This window comes from Myotis daubentonii, chromosome 15 (genome assembly GCF_963259705.1).
Source record: "Myotis daubentonii chromosome 15, mMyoDau2.1, whole genome shotgun sequence".
Classification (NCBI taxonomy): Eukaryota; Metazoa; Chordata; class Mammalia; order Chiroptera; family Vespertilionidae; genus Myotis; species Myotis daubentonii.
Window position 1 is genome coordinate 8,246,287 of NC_081854.1, and position 20,750 is coordinate 8,267,036.

The 20,750-nt window shown below is 53.7% G+C and overlaps 2 protein-coding genes and 1 long non-coding RNA gene across 6 annotated transcripts in view; 1 reads left to right on the forward strand and 2 right to left on the reverse strand.

Moving 5' to 3' along the window:
• LOC132216241 (uncharacterized) lies at positions 1-1,376 on the forward strand. Its single transcript, XR_009448726.1, has 2 exons — positions 1-310; positions 1,128-1,376. It is a non-coding gene; the product is annotated as an uncharacterized LOC132216241 (long non-coding RNA).
• FLT3LG (fms related receptor tyrosine kinase 3 ligand) lies at positions 535-16,345 on the reverse strand. Of its 4 annotated transcripts, none has more exons than XM_059665384.1 (8): positions 16,226-16,345; positions 8,326-8,392; positions 6,608-6,721; positions 6,418-6,471; positions 6,103-6,246; positions 5,478-5,616; positions 2,562-2,737; positions 535-758 (listed from the first exon to the last, which is right to left on the reverse strand). In XM_059665384.1, the coding sequence occupies exons 2-8, from the start codon at positions 8,356-8,358 to the stop codon at positions 549-551; spliced, it is 870 nt and encodes a 289-aa protein (XP_059521367.1). In that variant the 5' UTR covers positions 8,359-8,392; positions 16,226-16,345; the 3' UTR covers positions 535-548. The 4 variants fall into 4 exon arrangements, with proteins under 4 accessions (XP_059521367.1, XP_059521368.1, XP_059521369.1 ...); XM_059665385.1 differs by lacking the exon at positions 16,226-16,345 and adding an exon at positions 8,868-9,114; XM_059665386.1 differs by lacking the exon at positions 16,226-16,345 and adding an exon at positions 8,688-8,818 and having other exon boundaries at positions 5,478-5,562.
• ALDH16A1 (aldehyde dehydrogenase 16 family member A1) overlaps positions 15,447-20,750 on the reverse strand; it is a 24,455-nt gene continuing 19,151 nt past the window's right edge. The window contains exons 15-17 of the mRNA XM_059665304.1: positions 16,670-16,855; positions 16,226-16,348; positions 15,447-15,726 (exon numbers count right to left, since the gene is read on the reverse strand). Of these exons, the coding sequence (XP_059521287.1) occupies positions 15,565-15,726; positions 16,226-16,348; positions 16,670-16,855 (471 nt within the window). The 3' untranslated portion in view covers positions 15,447-15,564. The remainder of the gene's footprint in view (positions 15,727-16,225; positions 16,349-16,669; positions 16,856-20,750) is intronic.

Genomic DNA, 20,750 nt, shown 5'->3' on the forward strand with positions numbered 1-20,750 from the left:
ACGCGAGCACTTTTCTGGCGTCTCATTGGCCACGGCCGTGCGCATGCGTGTTGAGGTCCCATTAGAAGGCGGGCCGTCTTCGGATCGTCCAATCCGGGAATGGTTCCCAAAGGACCTCGGCGGCCATGATTGTGCGGGGCGGGAGGTCACGTGGGGCGGGCCCGGGGCGGGCCGTCCCGCCTCGGCCGCCATGTTTTTGAGGGACTGTGCCTCTCCCTCGCGCAAACTGCCCGGCGCGGTAGGGGAGCGCGGTCAATCCCTCAAGCGACAGTAGCCTGCAGGGCATGTGGTGGCTCGCCGGCTGCGCCAGGTGCCTCCTCGGGTTCCCACTGCTGCCCCATCAGAGCGCATAGCACCCTGTACCGAGGCGGCCCGTGCCCCACGTCTCCCCGCATGGACCGGGAGCCCCGAGAGGGCTGGGCTGGCACCCAGGAAGCCTCCGAAAACAGGCCCTGGATGCACAATCGCATCATCTGAAAGCCCAAAGCTCCAACCCAAGTCGACCCACCAACAGACAGGCCTGAGCAGAGCTGGTAGAAAAGGATGATTTATGTACAAGTTCCTGGGGACGAGGGCTTTGTACAGAGTGGGGCAGGCGGGGCGGGGGCCGGCGCCGGCAGCCGGCGTGGCCTCCGTCCCGGGGACACAGTGGCGGGGGCCGTGCCGCCGAGGCAGGGCCGGCTCTCTGGCTGACGTCCTCCGGGTCCCGGCTCTGTGTCCTCGGGCGGCTGGCTCCTCGCGCTGGGCCTCGGTGTCCCCTGTAAAAGGGGAGGGTAGACGCGTCTGCCTCCCGCGGCCGCGGAGAGGGGGGGCGGCGGCGCGCACGGCGCAGGCGCAGACCTCAGCGCCGAGGGCTCCGGCCCGGCCCGCGCCCACGTGCTGGGGCCTCGCGCCGCGGGGTGCTCCGCGCCTGCGCCCTCGGGACCGCCGGTGCCCCACGCGGTCAGCGCACCTGAGTTCCACATGTTACCTCATTTGATCTCAACAGTGTGGGTAATGGGAGCGTGAGAACAGGTGGGCAGGGGCAAACCAGGCGCGAAACTTCTCCAAGCGCGTGACTTTTCACGGAAAACGGTAACGAGGAACCGTTCCGAAGCCAGCGCTGACATGAACATCATTACATTTAGGAACTGACCCTCGAATCCAGTTGTTGGGAAACTGTACGTTGCAAACAGCGCGAGCAAGCGGATCTGCTTTTGCTGCTGCACCTTTCATGAGACCTAAGGCCGGATCAAGGATTTCCCCGCACACACACCGGAAGACTCGGTATGAAAAAAGGGTGTAAAACATACCATTAGTCGTTTTTTTAAAAAATGTTGATGACGTCTTGAAAGCACATTTTGGATACACAGGGTGGAATGAAATTTTTAAAGTAACCATATGCCTTTTGGAAAGCGTTAAACCCTGTGTGGCTTGTGTTCTGTTTCTATTGGGCTCTGCGTGTGTCACTCTTTACCTCTGGACGACTCTGGGGGGGGACTATTCTTGGTGTTTTGTACAGATAAGGAAACTGAGGCGAAAGGGTGAAAGGCACAAGGGCCGGAGTCACATCCCGACTCTGCCACTCGTGAGCTGTGTGACTTCTGGCAGATGCTGTACCTCTCTGTGCCTGCGCTTCAGCCTCTGCGAATCGGGGATGACGCCCCAGCGTCTCCATTACGGGAGTGAGTTTGTGGAAAACCCCGGCACGAGGCCCACGTCACCGAGGCACTGTGTGTGCCCGTGATGACAGACACATGTTTCTAGTCGGATCCCCCTGGGCCTGTCCGGAACCCGCGGGAGCCTCCCTCTTTCCTCTGTCCTGACCCGCCGACCTCTTGCCCCACACCCGTTCGCAGGTTCGTGGCTCCGTCACACCCTTCCAGAGCTCGCTGCTGCTCTGGGCAGGAAGCCTCAGCTTCCTTGCCAGGCACCGGGGGCCTGGATTTTCCTGTGGCATTTTTCAAACCCCACCCACACCTGCCCAGGCTAGCCAAAGCCACCGGGACACCCCGAGCTTTTTCAGCGTTTTCACAGCGGCAGGGCTTTGTGAAGGGGGCCCCCTCCCTACGCTCCAGGCAGCTGCTCTCCGTGTAGATTCCTGCATCCAAATTTCTGCCAGATTCCCGCTGAGCTCACTGTCTCCCGGAGCTCCCACTTTCCCCAGGCCCCACTGTCCACCAGTCGCTGGGCCAGACCCACCAGGTGCCTGTGCCACCCCCAAGCCTGTCTGTGTGCAGCCCGATCCCTGACTCTGCCCCTGCCTTTTCTCCATCCCCCTGGTCCCAGCCTGGCTCGGCCCTTGTCCTCTCTCGCTGGACCCTCCCCAGCCCCCTTGGCCTCCAGTCTCTCTCTCCAGTCTGTCCCCTTATGGCCCCGGCAGGGGCTTCCTGCATCCAACCTGACCCACGCTCCGCTGCTCCCAGCCCTCCACGCACACAAGTCCAGGGTCCTCAGTCGGAAGACTCACCCAGAGGAGCCAGTGCTCCTGGGGACTGGAGGCGGGGCCACCTTGGCCCCCACAGGGCCTCCAGACACCCCCCCCCGCCCTCCCAGCCCCCCTGCCCACCCTGCTGGCTCACCTGCTCCCCAGGGCAGGGCCTCCGCCTCCTCCTTCGCCAGCCCAGGCACCAGGCAGCGACCAGCAGCGCAAGGGCCGCCGGCAGCAGCAGCAGGAGCAGCAAAGAAGCCTGTGGGGCTGGCAGGGCTGTGGCCGCCAAGGCCAGGGGGCTCGCTGAGGGCAGCAGAGTGGAGGAGTCTGAGGGGAGAGAGGAGCCGGAGTGACCAAGGAGAAGGGTCAGGCCAGGCACAGGCCTTCCTGGTGCTGCTGTGTGACCTCGGGGGGGCTGCTGGCCTCTCTGTGCCTGCCTCCTGATCTGTAAAACGGGATCATCATTACACCTACGGCCTAAGGTTGCCACAAAAACTAAGCGAGTGCAGGAGAAAGGGCTTGGCTCAGTGTCCGGCACACAGGAAGGTCGCGTGTTTTAGAACAAATGCTCCCGGCGCTTCTGTGTGGATTTGTTTCTTCCTCTTTCCCCGATAGTCTGTGAGCTGCATGTGGTGCGAGGACTCTTATCTGTCCTATTTATTCCTAGAACCTCCTACTTAGTGCTCACTAAATAATATTATCCGATAGAATAAAGAGCTAATATGCTAATTAGACTGGATGGCAGAAAGACCTTCCAGAACGACCAGTGGGCAGGGCCACAGAGCCAAGGGGCTTCCAGGGACCAGCCCCTTGCACGAATTTTGTGCATCGGGCCTCTAGTAAAAATATCATTTATAGCCCTAGCCAGTTTGGCTCAGTGGGTAGAGCATCAACCTGTGGACTGAAGGGTCCCGGGTTCGATTCCGGTCAAGGGCACGTACCTTAGTTGCAGGCTCCTCCCCGGCCTGGGCCCCGGTCGGGGCTCGTGCAGGAGGCAACCAGTCAATGTGTCTCTCTCACATGGATGTTTTTTTCTGTCTTTCCCTCTCTCTTCCACTCTTTCTAAAAAATCAATGAAAAATATCTTCAGGTGAGGATTAAAAATACACATATATATATAATTTGCAGCCCGGCTGGTATGGCTCAGTGGTTGAGCATTGACCCATGCACCAACAGGTCACCAGTTCGATTCCAGTCAGGGTGCATGCCTGGAGTTGCAGGCTGATCCCCAGTAGGGGGCGTGCAGGAGACAGCCCATCAATGTTGATGTTTCTCTCTATTGATGTTTCTATCTCTCTTTCTTCCTCTCTAAAATCAATAAAAACGGACTTTAAAGGTGTTGTAAGCCATAGGTTGCATTCTATTAAGTAACAGTTTTTCCTTATAAAAACAATGAATTTGCACCCTAGCAGGTTTGACTCAGTGGAGAGAGCGTTGGCCTGTGGACTGAAGGGTCAGGTCACAGGTTGGATTCCAGTCAAGGGCACGTACCTCGGTTGCAGGCTCAATCCCTGGCCCTGGGGGGGGGGGGGCGGGCAACTGGTTGATGTGTCTCTCCCCCTCCCTTCCACTCTCTAAAAATCAATGGAAAAGTATCCCGGGTGAACATGAACAACAAAAACGACAACAAAAAGAATTTCCCTGGTCAGGGCACATGCCTGGACTGCGGGCTGGATCCCCAGTAGAGGGCGTGCGGGAGGCAGCCGATCTGTTTCTATCCGTCCCCCTCCCTTCCACTCGCTCTAAAATCAATGGAAAAATACCCTCGGGTGAGGATTACCAAAAGCAAAAGGGGAAAAAAAAAGAAGAAAAAAAACCTGGTTGAGCAATTGAATACAGTAGTCATAAATGTAAATACAAATGACAAAAAAGCTCAATAGGTGTGAGAAAGATTGGCAATCCGGGGAAGAATTGAGAAAAATCAACCTAGAGTGAGAATTTAAAAAAATATCCCTCTCAAAAAGAAAACAAACAAACAAACAAACAAAATATCCCTCTCAGAACTTGTCAGATTTAGTAGACAAACTTTACAAGGACGGAAAGACTGAATAAAACCATGATAAGGTGGCAGAATATAAATATCCTGAACAAGAATGAATTTACCTTTTTTTTAACTTAAAAATATTTTTAAAAGTCGATTATAGAGGAAGGGAGAGAGAGAGAGAGAAACATCTATATGAGGGAGAAACATTGATCGGCTGCTCTGCACACCCATTATGGGGGATCCAGCACCCCAACCCGGGCATGTGCCCTGACCCCTGACCGGGAATCAAATCTGTGACCTCTCAGTGCGTGAGGCGACGCCCAACCTACTGAGTCACAGGGGCCAGGGCTTTGTTGTGGTTAATCCTCACCCAAGGATATTTTCCACTGATTTTTAGAGAGAGTGGAAGGGAGGGGGAGAGACGGGAGGGAGAAACATCAATGTAAGAGAGACACAAGGTACAGTGGGGCCTTGACTTACGAGTTTAATTCGTTCCGTGACGGAGCTCATAACTCAAATTACTCATACGTCAAATCAAAAAGTGAACGAGTGAGACAGGTGATGCTGGGCTGATGTGGCGTTCACTGTGACGTTCACTGCGCCAGCTAGTGGTGGGTAACTGAAGCTGGCTCGTAACCCGAATTTTAGCAGCTCGTATCTCGAAAAACTCATTAGTCGGGACACTCGTACGTCAAAGCCCCACTGGACATGCCCATGTCTGGAGTTGAACCCGGGACCCTCCGGTCGGTGGGCAGACGCTCCATAGCTCCACCCACTGAGCCAAACCGGCCAGGGCTTTTATTTTTTTTAACTTTTAAAAAATGGTTACTGGAAAGTATACACTTCAACAGGCGGCTCTCCACACACTCTTTCCATGGCATGGGGCTGCCTTGGAGGAACAGGCAGGGATTGCCGTCCCTTCTCTGGGATGGGTAAACTGAGGCCCAGAGAGGGGACTGAGCTTGGGGGAACATGCCCGAAGTCTCGCAGCCCATGGGAGCAGCTGGGGTCTGAGGGGCTCGCAGAGGGAGGCGGGGCTCCGAGGGTGGGGGCGCAGGGGCTGGGAGGGCTGGGAGCCTTTACCCGGCTGACACTGCAGCTCCAGGCACCCCGAGAAATTCCAGCGGGTGATCCAGGGCTTCAAGGCCACCAGCTGCTCGGAGGTGTCCTGCAGGAGGTGGGAGATGTTGGTCTGGACGAAGCGAAGACAGCTAGGGAGGGGCTGGGGGCAGGGGAGGGAGACGTCACCACCGAATCAGCCCCTGCAACTCCTCAGGCCCCGCGCCTTCCCTGCCCAGCAACGCCCGCAGCCCCAGCAACCTGGCCCAGGGAGGCCTGGGTCTCAGAGGGAGCGTTTGGGCCCCTGCTCTCCCTGGTTGCTAGGGGGAAGCATCCTTAGCAACGCCAGCGACAGGGCCCAGGGAGGTCTAGTCCAGAGGGCATTTAGATCCCCTCCTCCTGGTTGCTAGGGGCGAGAACCCCTTACACCGCCCTGCAGCGGGGCCTGAGAAGGGAACTCGGCGCGTGCCCTGGCCCAGCTCCCTCGCCATCCTGGGGGCTCAGAGGAATGCAGTTCCCCGGCAACGGGCTCCACGGCCTTGAGTTGCTCCGGACCAAAGAAATCTCCGTCAGGCCGGGCTGAGCTGCGTTCCCCATTCCCTAGGAAGGCATCCCGCCCCCTCACCCGCACCCCAAGTTCAGGGCTGACCTGGAGGGCGCATAAGGTGACAAAGTGTATCTCGGTGTTGACGGCCTCCAGCAGCTTTTCCATCTGGGCCCCCGCCACGGTCTTGAGCTGTCCCATCCAGCGCTGGGCCAGCACGAGGCGCCAGAAGGCCCCGCAGAGCTTGTCCTGGGGAGACAGCCAAGCTCTGGGGCCCGTGGGCGGGGGGGAGGCGTCTGAGGGGGAGGGGCTGGGCGCCTGGGCTCCGGGTCTGCGGGATGGCGAACCAGCCCCGTCCCCCGAGGGTGCATCCAGAGTCGCTTTCCCACCTCCATCCGGCCCCTCCCCTCGGTGACTCACGTCCTGCAGGTTGGAGGCGACCATGACCGGGTAATCTTGGAGCAGGTAGTCTGACTGCGGGAGAAAACGGGTTCAGCTGGGCGGCAGGATGGAGAGGGGCCTGGGAGAGGGGCACAGGGCGCCGCCAAGACCGCGGCCGGGACGGGGGACTGCGCTCAGCGACTGCAGCAGGGGCGGCGAGGGCGCTCACCAGCTTGCGGATGGTGTCCGCGAAGGTGGAGGAGATGGGGCTGTGGCGGAAGGAGCAGTCGGGGGTCCCGCCGAGGCCGGGGCGCAGCAGCAGCAGCAGCAGCAGCAGGGAGGTCTGCGGGGAGGGGGCCCCGTTGGCTCCGCACCCCTCCCCCCTCCCCAGCCTCTTCCCCTTCCTCCTCTCCCCGCTCAGGCCACTCGGTTCCGGGCCCTCCTCCACCTGCCTCAGGTCTGCCCACCTCTGACCCTCTGCTTCTGTCCGATACCGTCCAGCGTTTAGTCTCCTTGGCCCCCAACTTGGCCCAGCGACAGGTCTCTCTGCTCTGCCCACCCCGCTGCCCTTATCTGCTCATCTCTCCCACTTCTCCTTTCTCCTGGGCCCCTCTGCCCATTTTACCCACCTCCCTCCGTGTCTTCCCCCACGCCTGCCCCTCTCCCCGACGGCTCATTTCCCCACTTCTGTCCATTTCCCCCACCCCTGCCCATCTCCTCCACCCCTGCCCATTTCCCCCACCCCTGCCCATCTCCTCTACCCCTGCCCATTTCCCCCACCCCTGCCCATCTCCTCCACCCCTGCCCATTTCCCTCCACCCCTGCCCATCTCTCTCCACCCCTGCCCATCTCCCTCACCCCTGCCCATCTCCTCCACCCCTGCCCATCACCTCCACCCCTGCCCATCTCCTCCACCCCTGCCCATTTCCCTCCACCCCTGCCCATCTCCCTCCACCCCTGCCTATTTCCCTCACCCCTGCCCATCTCCTCCACCCCTGCCCATTTCCCTCACCCCTGCCCATCTCCTCCACCCCTGCCCATCACCTCCACCCCTGCCCATCTCCTCCACCCCTGCCCATTTCCCTCCACCCCTGCCCATCTCCTCCACCCCTGCCCATCACCTCCACCCCTGCCCATCTCCTCCACCCCTGCCCATCTCCTCCACCCCTGCCCATTTCCCCCACCCCTGCCCATCTCCTCTACCCCTACCCATCTCCTCCACCCCTGCCCATTTCCCTCCACCCCTGCCCATCTCCTCCACTCCTGCCCATCACCTCCACCCCTGCCCATCTCCTCCACCCCTGCCCATCTCCTCCACCCCTGCCCATTTCCCCCACCCCTGCCCATCTCCTCTACCCCTACCCATCTCCTCCACCCCTGCCCATTTCCCTCCACCCCTGCCCATCTCCTCCACCCCTGTCCATTTCCCCCACCCCTTCCCATCTCCCTCCACCCCTGCCCATCTCCTCCACCCCTGCCCATCTCCCTCCACCTCTGCCCATCTCCTCCACCCCTGCCCATTTCCCTCCACCCCTGCCCATCACCTCCACCCCTACCCATCTCCTCCACCCCTGCCCATCTCCCTCCACCCCTGCCCATCTCCTCCACCCCTGCCCATCTCCCTCCACCCCTGCCCATCTCTCCACCCCACCCATCACCTCCACCCCTGTCCATCTCCCTCCACCCCTGCCCATCTCCTCCGCCCCTACCCATCTCCTCCACCCCTGCCCATCACCTCCACCCCTGCCCATCTCTCCACCCCTACCCATCTCCTCCACCCCTGCCCATCTCCTCCACCCCTGCCCATCTCCTCCACCCCTGCTCATCTCCCTCCACCCCTGCCCATCTCCCTCCACCCCTGCCCATCTCCCTCCACCTCTCTGCATCTCCTCACCTATCTGCCCATCATGACACTGCCTGTCCCCCACCTTGCCCAGGTATACGCACAGTTTGGCTCCAGGCTGGTGCCAACACTATCATCTCCGCCGGAGGCCCCTCATTCCTGTGGCCAGATCTTGGAAAGGACAGAAGAGCAGGTTTGGGGCTGACACACCCCAGCCCTTTCCTCACCCGCCCCTTCACCTCCCTGCCCCTCCCCTGCCCCTTGATGTGGCCAAGTTTCCGCCTCCTTCTCCCACGGGTTTCCTGCATGCGCCCCAGTTACGGTGAAAACTCCGCGTCTCCCCTTTCTAAGAACCCCGACAGACGATCCGGAACCCTCCCCAGGAACCCGACCCCCACTCCTCCTCCCTCAGCCCCAGCCGGGGCGCCGCCCCTCGGGGACCCAGAGCCCCTTTCTCCTCCGGCACCAAGTCATTCCCAGCTGCATGTGGAAGGGGCCAGGCCGGTGACAGCCAGAGAGCGAAAGTGAAAGAAAATTTTGGAGGGGGACAGTGCGCTGGGGTGGATCTGCCTGAGGCCAGCGGCGCCACCTGGCGGCAGCCCCGGAGGGCGCCTGGCCGGGAAGGCTGCGGTGGGTCAGTTCTCACAGGTAGGGAAGCCGGGATGAGGAGCTGGGGCTGGAACCCGGTCCAAGCAGAACCAATGCACGCAGGCCGAGGAGGTCACTCCGAGCTCTTCATTTTCTCCTTGGACGCCCCCGCCCCGAGTCATGTGACCTTGGCCTTTCACTGCCCACAGGCCAGTCCCAGCAAATGTGTCGGCTGTCAAAATGCCTGCGGAGTCCCTGCAGTCACTCCTCAGCACCCCAGCTGCCATCAGCCGGGGTCTGCTACCATCTCCCCCCTGAACACCAGTGCGGCCTTCCCTCCTGGCCTTGGCCCTCACTGCACCTGCCCAGCCGCTCCCCGCTCCCCGCCTCTGTTCCCCATATGTACCAGAGCTGCTTCCTGCCCCTCAGATGGAAAGACCAGGTCCTCACTGTGGCCCACACAGGCCTGCAAGACCCAGCCCGATTCCCCCTCGGCCTTGGCCTCCTCCCTATGCCCAGGACAAGCACACTCCTGCCCCAGGGCCTTTGCACTGGCAGATCCCTCAGCCTGAATACCCTCCCCCCAGATACCCACATGGCTCGTGCCCCACCTCACTCAGGCCTTTGCTCACACACGCAGGCAGAGCCTTCCCCACCGCATGTCCCACGTTGTAAGCCTGCTTTGCCCTTTCCCTTGTCACATGTCACCGGACACACCCTGCACTCATCTTCTTTGCCCCCATTGGGACGTCAGCCCCAGGACCATGGTGGGTAGGTCTGTTTGAATCAGAGCAGGTGCTCAATCAATATTTGTTAAATAAAAGCACAAGAACCAAGGGATCTGTTAGGGGCAGAAATAGAATAGTGGGGACTAGCTACAGTTATAAGAAAAATCATGCTATGTTAACTGTGATTGTTCTGATTAAAGAAAGCATATTGTGACCTGGCTGGGAGTTGTAACACCACCAGCGCCCACCCCCCCCCCCCCCCACTCCCCCACATACGCCTGGTAGTTAACTTCAGAATGCGGTCCATTTCCTTATTCAGGAACTGCCGATCATCATGGAAAGATTAACAACCATGTTGCCGAAACAATGGAGTCCTGGATGGTAACCACCTGGAGGTACCCACCCTTTCCAATCCCCGGCCCACGTCACCTGTAACCTGTAGCCATTATACCTTGCCTACCTCCCCAGACCTGTAATTCCTACTTCCCCGTGCAATCTTTGTCCTTCTACCCAATATAAGCAGCTGGCTTACGGGGCGGTGGGGGTGTGTAGAGCAGATTTTCATGAATGACCTGCTAATCTCCACATGATTCAACCCTGTCTCTGCTTAACTGGCTCAAGTAGTGACAGGCAGCCCAGGCCCATTCATTGTCCAGTTTCAGATCCTGGCCCTGGCCTGGTAGCTGGAGAGCATCGTCCCAATATAACAAGGTTGCAGGTTCGATCCCCGGTCAGGGCATATACCAGAATCAACCAATGAATGCATCGGTAAGTGGAACAACTAATTGATGTTTCTCTCGTTCCCTCCCTTTCTCTCTAAAATAAATAAATAAGCCCTAACCGGTTTGGCTCAGTAGATAGAGTGTCGACCTGCGGACTGAAGGGTCCTGAGTTCAATTCTGGTCAAGGGCCTGTACCTTGGTTGCGGGCACATCCCCAGTAGGGGGTGTGCAGGAGGCAGCTGATTGATGTTTCTCTCTCATGGATGTTTCTAACTCTCTATCCCTCTCCCTTCCTCTCTGTGAAAAATCAAAATATATTTAAAAAATAAGTAAAATAGCCGAGACCGGTTTGGCTCAGTGGATAGAGCGTCGGCCTGCGGACTGAAAGGTCCCGGGTTCGATTCTGGTCAAGGGCATGTACCTGGGTTGCGGGCACATCCCCGGTGGGAGATGTGCGGGAGGCAGCTGATCGATGTTTCTCTCTCATCGATATTTCTGGCTCTCTATCCCTCTCCCTTCCTCTCTGTGAAAAATCAATAAAATATATTTAAAAAAATAATAATTAAAAAAAAAAGTAAAATAAAAAAAAAAGAGAAGGCATCTGGTCTGTTCCCCGGGAGCCAACATATAAACCCTCAGGAATTTCCCTGATAAGTGATAGGAGTCTTTATTATTCATGAGCCCCACCCCCCACCCAAGACTTCACACCAATGAGATGACTTGAGATGGGAGGCTGATCAGTCCCCAGAGACCAATCACATGATGAGAAGGTTGGGGCTCTGAGACCGAGTATCAGCCTAACTTGCCAACCTCCCACCTCCCACCTGGGAAGGGATGCGGTTGTGGGGGAGAGGAGGGTGCTAGACACCGAGTTCCACCTCTGCCCCCGCCTTGACGTGGCTTTGTCCTCTTCTGTCTCCTGTATGGACAGTTGTCATTAGATTTAGGGCTCACCTGATAGCCCAGAATGATCTTATCTGCAAAGACTGTTTTTCCAAATAAGATCACACGCATAGGTTCCAGGGGTGAGGATGTGGATGTATCTTTTTGGGGATCACTATTCAACCCACAACAGTGCCCCCAAAGCTATTGTCCACCTGTGGGCCTTTGCACCTGCTGTCCCATTGGCCTGGGATGCTCTCTGCCACATTCCCTTTAGAATTAAAAAAAAAAGAAATGTTTTGCCCTAGCCGCTCACTGGATAGAGCATTGGTCTGCAGACTGAAGGGTCCCAGGTTCAATTCTGGTCAAGGGCACATGCCCGGGTTGCAGGCTCGGTCCCCAGTAAGGGGCATGCAGGAGGCAGCTGATCAATGATTCTCACTCATCATTGATGTTTCTATCTCCCTCTCTGAAATCAATAAAAAGATATATATTTAAATTTCTTTAAAATTCATTTAAAAATATTTTTATTGAGTTCAGAAAGGGAGAGATAGAAACATCAATGATAAAGGAGAATCATTGATCGGATGCTTCCCGCTTGCCCCACACTGGGGATCGAGCCTGCAACCCTGGCATGTGCCCTGACTGGGAATGGAACCTTGACTTCCCGGTTCATAAGTGGACGCTCGACCACTGAACCGTGCCAGCCGGGCTTAATTAATTGATTTGAGAGAGAGGAGAGATTTATACATTCATTGGTTGATTCTTATATGTGCCCTGACCAGGAATCAAAGCCAGAATCTTAGCATATGGGACAATGCTCTAACCAACTGAGCTGCCCAGCCAGGGCAAGGTTTTTTTTTTTTTTAATTGTGGTTTCCTTTATTTTTTAAAAAAATGTTTTTTATTGATTCGAGAGAGAGAGAGAGAGCAAGGGAGGAGAGAAACACTGATGTGAGAAACATAGATCGGTTGCCTCGCATGCACCCCAACCAGGGATTGAACCCAAAACCTGGGTATGTGCCTTGACTGGGAATCAAACTGGCAACCCTTTCGTTGGGACAACGCTCAACCAACTGAACCGGCCAGGGCGTGTGTTTTTTTAAATTTTATAAGAACTTATTTGAGCCTAAACGGATGACAATTGCTAAGAAGCAAGATCTCAAATGCCCCTCGGCCACTTTTCTGGCCTAATCAGATCTTCATTGTACTTCCAGGCTCAAGGCAATCACTAGACATCAGGGAAATGCGGGTCCAACCACAATGAGTCACCTTGCACCTGTCAGAACGGCCACTATCCAAAGAACTAAAGCCCTAACCGGTTTGGCTCAGTGGATAGAGCGTCGGCCTGCAGACTCAAGGGTCCCAGGATCAATTCCAGTCAAGGGCATGTAGCTTGGTTGAGGGCACATCCCCAGTGGGAGGTGTGCAGGAGGCAGCTAATGGATGTTTCTAACTCTCTAGCCCTCTCCCTTCCTCTCTGTAAAAAATCAATAAAATATATATTTTTAAAAAAAGAACGAGAGGTACGTGTTGGTGAGGATGGGGAGAAAGGGAACCTCGTGCATGATGGTGGGAATGCAAGCTGGTGCAGCCACTATGGAAAACAATATGGCGGTTCCTCAAGAAATTAAAAATAGAACTGCCACATGACCCATTGATTCCACTCTGGGGTACATATCCAAAGGAAAGGAAATTAGTTTCTTAGGGATGCCTGTGCTCCCATGTTCATTGGCAGCATTATTCACAAGAGACGTGGAGACAGCCTAAGTGTCCATGGGGAATGAATGTATAAAGACGGGAAATATAAGCTTCCCACAGTGGCAGTATCGCAGCCAGAGGTTTATCTGAGGTGTGATGATTGCTAATGGAACAAAAGAAGATGTGAAATATATGTATAAAAATAAATAATGGAATACTAGCCCGGTTGGCGTGGCTCATTGGTTGAGTGTTGACCTATGAACCAGGAGGTCAAGGCTCAATTCCTGGTCAGGGCACATGCCCAGATTGTGGTCTTGATCCCCAGGGGGGGCGTGCCGGAGGCAGCCAATCAATTCTTCTCTCTCATCATTGATGTTTCTCTCTCCCTTCCTCTCTGAAATCAATAAAAAATATATATTTAAAAAAACGGAATACTATTCAGCCATGAAAAGAAAACACTGCCATTTGCAAGGACATGGATGAACCTGGAGGGCGCTCTGCTAGGTGAATGAACCGGAGAAAGACAATATTGTTTGATCTCATACGCAGAATCTAAAGAAGCGAAACTCATAAAACCGAAGAGTAGGAAGGTGTTTGCCAGGGGTTGCAGGGGTGGGGGCAATGGGGAGATGTTGGTTAAAGGATACACACTTCCGTTTTGAAGACCAGTGAGCTCTGAGATGCAACGCACAGCGTGGTGGCTACAGTTAATGATACTCTGTATTGTTGAAACACACTTGAACAGCTCACACACAAAGGCAGGTGTGTTAGTAACCTGACTGTGGCAACCACTTCATAATATATGTATAATAAATCATTTTGCATACCTTAAAAAATCATGTTGTACAACTGAAATATATGCTATTTTATCTGCCCATCATACCTCAATAAAGCTGGAAAAAAACACCTCAATGAATATGGCCCCTCCTTGGGAAGTGCCTGACACCTTCCGCCTCCCCCCGCTTCTCTCTCTCTCTCACACACAAACACTTAGGCTGGGTAGGGTGCCTTCTCTGGGCCCCCAGAGTGCCCTGAGCTTCGTCTGTTTTTATTAATTTTTTGAAAATATTTTTATTGATTTCAGAGAGGAAGGGAGACACACCAATGATGAGAATCATTGATCAGCTGCCTCCTGCACGCCCCCAACTGGGGACCAAACTGGCAACATGAGCACGTGCCCTGAGGAGGAATCAAACTGTGACCTCCTGGTTCATAGGTCAACGCTCAACCACTGAGCCACACAGGCCGGGCTTCATCTGTTATTATAGTACATGACACCTTAGCTTTTATCTGTGTCTTTCAACCAGAGCTGAGCCTACCTGTCCTCTGCTTACGGACCCTCTATGGTTCAGGCCCTGGGCTGGATATGATGGGCCCAGAAGTGGACAGCTGACCCAGGCTGTGGTGCTGAGTATCGCTGGTGGTCTGGTGGTATATATCGACCTGCTGCACTTGGCTTTGGCTGATTAAAGCATCAGAGTTAACAGGAAGGACACTGAGGCAGCCCATGGAATCTGGGAGGGAGTTGTCACGCCACAGATGGGAACTGGAGCCTTCCAGGGACTTTCCTCCAGTGCTCGCATTCCTGGGTCTCTCCTGTCATCTCCTTGGCGCGGCCCTCGTGACAGACTGACAGGTGTCCTTTCTCATTTGCTCCACGGCAAGATCAACCCCTAACTAAGAGCTAGCACTCATTACACACACCCTGTGTACTCATCACAGAGTCAACCCAACAGATTGTAACTATTAGCCCTTTTTACAGATAAGGAACCAGGCTCAGAGCGGGCACAAAGCTTTCCTAAAGTCACATGGCTACAAAGATCTGAACAAGCCCTAGCTGGTTCGGCTCAGTGGATAGAGCGTCGGCCTGCGGACTCAAGGGGCCCAGGTTCGATTCCAGCCAAGGGCATGTACCTTGGCTGCAGGCACATCCCCAGTAGGGAGTGTGCAGGAGGCAGCTGATTGATGTTTCTCTCTCATCGATGTTTCTAACTATCTCTCTCCCTTCCTCTCTGTAAAAAATCAATAAAATATATTTAAAAACATATATATGTATTTTTTTTTTTAAAGTTTTGAACAAAGCAGATAGGCAGATACAAGTCCTGAGAGATCAGGTGGCTCACAAAAGCACCTGCATTCAGGTTCCCAGGACCTGGGGCCTCGGGTGTGTGTCTTCCCTAAGATGTCTCTGTGGCCTTCCAGAAAATTCCCTCTCATCCTGAGCTAGTGTGAGTGGGTCCTTTGCATCAAAAAGAATTCCAAAACAGCGGTATGCTCGAGCTGCTCATGGGCGCTGGTAAAATTCAGGACTCCTGTCAGCCGGTTGTTCCATCACCTGGAGGTTGGTGGGAGCATTTACACCAAGGGAATCGGCGCAAGCGCTCACCTGGGCTCTCTATTCCCCAGAGCTACTCTGCTTGATGGACAAGACCAGGAGGAACAAGAGCCCCCGCGGGCCTGTCCCGGGCTTCTCAGGGGCCCCTTTATCTGTTTCACAAACACTACGTTGTACCGGAGCCCGATCACCAGGCTGCTGAGTCACCGAACGAAAGTAACCCCAACAGACCCAGAGCTACTGCCCGCTCTCTCCCTCAGAAGCACAGCCACGGTTGGTCAGAATTTATTTGAGGGCACGGACATCAAAGGAAGTGGGAAGGTCCGGGCATCTGGAGCCTGTTGGTGGTCCAACTCTTCTTCGTCCAAGACGGAGTGGGCTCAGGTGTCAGTCGCCCATGGGCAGCCACAGGGCCTTGGTCCGTGCTGCCCGAAGCTCTAGCTCTGGGCCTGCTCCTTCGGCCTCCTGATCCCAGGCCCGGGGGCAGCCCCTGTCCACCCACACGGGCTTCAGGTTTCCTGCCGAGGCCCATTCCACAAACTGGGAGCCCTGGCACAGAGACGGGGGATCAGCATGTCCTCCGGCTTGTTTGATAAGCAGCTGCTTCCTTGGCAGCACGATACTACTGGGGGGGGGGGCAGGAGGCTTGACCTACGCCCTGTTGCTATAAGCTCAGCTCCTGGCAAGCAAGCCTTGCGGATGCTGGGGAAACGGGGCTGACCTTTGTGGCTGGGGAACTTCCTCCCCGTCAGCAGCCCACGTTCAAATGGGGCCTGAGGTTTCTGTTGACAAGGTTTAAAGAGGGTGGGCCATGGCTCGCACTCTGTTGCTAGGATATGGTCTTTAGAAAGGGGCTGTCCAGTAAGATTAGGTCTTTGGGCAGGGCAAGATCTCAGGCCCTTGTTGCTAAGCAATCCTCTTCCTTAGCAACCAGGGCTCTGAAGGGGAAAGCCCGCAGAGCCTGGTTGCCAAGGTGTTTCTTCCCCTTAGCAACAGGAGTTTTAAGGGGGCGGAGCCATGTTCCCAGGAGATGTAAAACAAAGGGTACCTGGGCAGATCCGAAGTACCACAGGGCCTGGACGTCCTGGTGCAAAGCCAGGCAGCGGGTCAGATGGTCCCGATCTCCTGTCACCACGTTCACCAGGCCGGCTGGCAACAAGGTGGCCATATCCTAGGGGAGGGAGAGAGTGGCCACCGGGGTTGGGAGGGAAGGGTCTGAGACCCCGGAGGCCATGGGGGCAGGGGGTGAACGCCTGGGGGAATGGCATGGGGCTCCCAGAAGGACTGGGCCAGGGCACGACTGGTGAAGGCTTGTGGTCTGAAGAACATGGTCCCTGGATCTAGAGGAGTGAAGGCTTGGATTCCTGGACAGGGGTTACCATGGTTACCAAGGGGTGAGGGTGGGAACGGAACTCCTGTAGGCCTTGGGGTGCCCTTCATCTGTCTGGAGCCCCAGGGGCTGCTGGGAGCAGCAGCAGGCAGGCGACTGTACCTGGCAGACCTCCAAGGCGGGGATGGGACAGGTCTCGCTGGGCACCAAAACCACGGTGTTGCCATGGGCCAAGGCAGGGGCCAGCAGGGACACAAAGGCAAGCAGGGGCCACTTGTCCGGGCACACAATAGCCAGGACCCCCAGCGGCTCCCGGAGGCGGAGCACGGGGCCTCTCAGCTCAGCTACCTGCAGGGACAGGTGGGAGGTCAAAGGCGGGCGGGGGTACCTGACTACCTCCCAGGCCACCTCCATCACCTGCCCCTTCCTTCCCTCCTCACACCCCCATCTCTGCTGCTTCATAACAACTCCAACAATAATAGAACCAAGTGATGGTTCAGAGCCAGATGGCCTGGGTTCAAGTCCCAGCTCCACCACTCATCAGCTGTGTGACCTCAAGTGAGTTGCTTCACCTCTCTGGGCCTTAGTTTCCCACCTTTCAAATGAGGATGGTAATAGAACCGACCTCAGAGACTTGTTGTTAAAATGAAATGAGCTTCTGTGTAGAATTGGACCACCAAGGGTTGTTGAAACCTAATTGTATTAAATGTCTTTTGATAAGCCTTCTGCTCACATTTTTGTGAATGTCTGAAGTATATAGTTTGGGTACATTGACAGAGCTCTTTAATAACTAAAGCAAATTTAATTTTTTTGTACTAGAAAAATGTGAACATTTTAGTTCTTGGTTATTCAAATATGTTAATTCAAAATTAGTTTAATGTGTCAATTAAACTAATTAATAGCTTTGGACACTTAAAAGAGCTCTAAATTTGCTTGTACATAAAGGCTTAATTTGAGTTTTCCCAGTTAGGGTCACGGGTGTCCTTCCACCCACCCTTTAACAGCTGCCTGGCAAAGACTAACAAGCAGCTGTTAGTTATTGAAAAAAAAAAAATTTTTAAAAGAAAAGAAATGAGCTAATGTGTGTAGAGGGATCAGAACTTGGACCATGGAATGAGGGAGGAGAACCAAGATGGCGGCATAGGTTAACGCCGGAGTTTGCTGCTTTGAACAACTACTTCAAAAGTGAAACCAAAAAACGGAAGGGACATCACCCAGAACCACAGGAACGCTGGCTGAGTGGAAGTCCTACAACTAGGAGGAAAGAGAAACGCATACGGACACTCAGAGGAGGCGCAGTGCTGAAGTCAAATTCTGAGGTGCGGAGTGCGAGGAGCGGGCTGGCGGCAGAGGGTGCGGTTGTTGTTTTCAATCGGGAGGGAGTCGCAGACTCTGAGCACCAGATCCGGGTGAGTCTTTAGGGACCCAGACTCAAACGGGAGAAGCGGGACTGTCTGGCTTCGGTCAGAGCGAGTGCAGCTTTCTCTCCGAGCTTTGCAGCGGGTGCTGGGACTCAGAGAGGCAGAGCCCCTGGGGACAGGACTGAGAGCCGCCATAACTGCTCTCTCCGGCCCACCCTGTTGATCCTGTGCGACCCGCCCCGCCCAAGCCCTGCACAGAGGCATTTGCCGGATAGCCTCAGGCAAAGGCTAGATTAGCACCTCCCTAGAGGACAGAAGTTCTCTCACTGCTGACACAGCTGATTCTCATAGCCACTTGGCCTGGAGGTCAAACCCTCCCTGGAATTAGCTACAACAATCAAGATTTAACTATAAGACTGCGAACAAAGACCACTAGGGGGTGCACCAAGGAAGCATAACAAAATGCGGAGACAAAGAAACAGGACAAAATTGTCAATGGAAGAAATAGAGTTCAGAACCACACTTTTAAGGTCTCTCAAGAACTGTTTAGAAGCTGCCGATAAACTTAATGAGATCTACACGAAAACTAATAAGACCCTCGATCTTATATTGGGGAACCAACTAGAAATTAAGCACACACGGACTGAAATAACGAATATTATACAGACGCCCGACAGCAGACCAGAGGAGCGCAAGAATCAAGTCAATGATTTGAAATGCGAGGAAGCAAAAAACATCCAACCGGAAAAGCAAAATGAAAAAAGAATCCAAAAATGCGAGGATAGTGTAAGGAGCCTCTGGGACAGCTTCAAGCGTACCAACATCAGAATTATAGGGGTGCCAGAAGATGAGAGAGAGCAAGATATTGAAAACCTATTTGAAGAAATAATGACAGAAAACGTCCCCCACCTGGTGAAAGAAATGGACTTACAGGTCCAAGAAGCGCGGAGAACCCCAAACAAAAGGAATCCAAAGAGGACCACACCAAGACACATCATAATTAAAATGCCAAGAGCAAAAGATAAAGAGAGAATCTTAAAAACAGCAAGAGAAAGAAACTCAGTTACCTACAAGGGAATACCCATACGACTGTCAGCTGATTTCTCAACAGAAACTTTGCAGGCCAGAAGGGAGTGGCAAGAAATATTCAAAGTGATGAATACCAAGAACCTACAACCAAGATTACTTTATCCAGCAAAGCTATCATTCAGAACGGAAGGTCAGATAAAGAGCTTCACAGATAAGGAAAAGCTAAAGGAGTTCATCACCACCAAACCAGGATTATATGAAATGCTGAAAGGTATCCTTTAAGAAGAGGAAGAGGAAGAAAAAGGTAAAGATACAAATTATGAACAACAAATATGCATCTATCAACAAGTGAATCTAAGAATCAAGTGAATAAATAATCTGATGATCAGAATGAACTGTTGATTATAATAGAATCAGGGACATAGAAAGGGAATGGACTGACTATTCCTGGGGGGGAAAGGGGTGTGGGAGATGTGGGAAGAGACTGGACAAAAATCGTGCACCTATGGATGAGGACAGTGGGTGGGGAGTGAGGGCGGAGGGTGGGGCGGGAACTGGGAGGAGGGGAGTTATGGGGGGGGGGAAAAAAAAGGAACAAATGTAATAATCTGAACAATAAAGATTTAATTAAAAAAAAAAAAAAAAAGAACTTGGACCATGGGTTTGTCTGTGTGGGTGTTTGTACATTAAAAAAAAACCCTTCATAATTGATATTCATTAACCTGCACACATTTTAAAGGATACAATTTGATTTTATTTTTAATCCACACCTGAAGATATATTTTTATTGGTTTTTAGAGAGAAGAAGGGAGAGAGAGAGAAACATTGATCAGTTACTTCCCATAAGTGCCCTAACCGGGGATTGAACCCACAACCTTTTCGGTATAGGGGACAATGCTCAAATCAACGGAGTCACATGGCCAGGGTTCTGATAAGTTTCAACATAAACATACACCCATGAAACCATCACCCCAATCACGATCATGGACTTCGCCCTGGCTGGGTGGCTAAGTTGGTTCACCCCTACACCAAAAGGTTTCTGGATTAATCCCCGCTTTGGGGCACATACCTAGGTTGCTGGTTCAATCCCCGGTCACCTTGTGTGAGACTGATGTTTCTCTCTCCCTGTCTCTAAAGTCAATAAACATATCCTCAGGCCCTAACTGGTGTGGCTCAGTGGATAGAGCGTCAGCCTGCAGACTGAAGGGTCCCAGGTTCGATTCCAGTCAAGGGCATGTACCTTGGTTTCTGGCACATCCCCAGTAGGGGGTGTGCAGGAGGCAGCTGATCGATATCTCTCATTGATGTTTCTAACTCTCTATCCCTCTCCCTTCCTCGCTGTAAAAAATCAATAAAATATATTTTTAAATAAAAAACAAAACAAAACATATCCTCAGGTGAAGATTAAAAGAAAAGATCATGAACTTCACCCCCCAAATTTCCTTGTGTTTCTTCTCTCCAATCCCTACTCTCTGTCCTCAGACAACCACTGACCTGCTTTCTCTCACTATAGATGAATTCGTATTTTCTAGATATGGAATTACAATCTACTCTCTTTTTTTGTTTTGTTAATCCTCACCCAAGGATATTTTGTCCACTGATTTTTAGAGAGTGTGGAAGGGGGGTGAGGTAGAGAGAGAGAAACACCGATGTAAGAGACACATCAATTGGTTGCCTTCTACACACACCTTGACTGGACTGGGGGTCAAACCTGCAACTCAGGCACATGCCCTTGACTAAGAATCGATCCCTCAACCCTTTGGTGTGTGGGCTGATGCTCTAACCATTTAGAAACACGGGCCAGGGCTCTATACTTTTTTTTTCTTTCAATATATTTTATTGATTTCAGAGAG

Coding starts and splice junctions, on each gene's coding strand:
- FLT3LG (XM_059665384.1), bottom strand. CDS start 8,358: ATGATAGTGTTGGCACCAGCCTGGAGCCAAACT. Junction 6,247..6,417: donor TCGCCTCCAACCTGCAGGAC/GTGAGTCACCGA, acceptor CTGTCTCCCCAG/GACAAGCTCTGCGGGGCCTT. Junction 2,738..5,477: donor GGAGCTGCAGTGTCAGCCGG/GTAAAGGCTCCC, acceptor CTCTCCCCTCAG/ACTCCTCCACTCTGCTGCCC.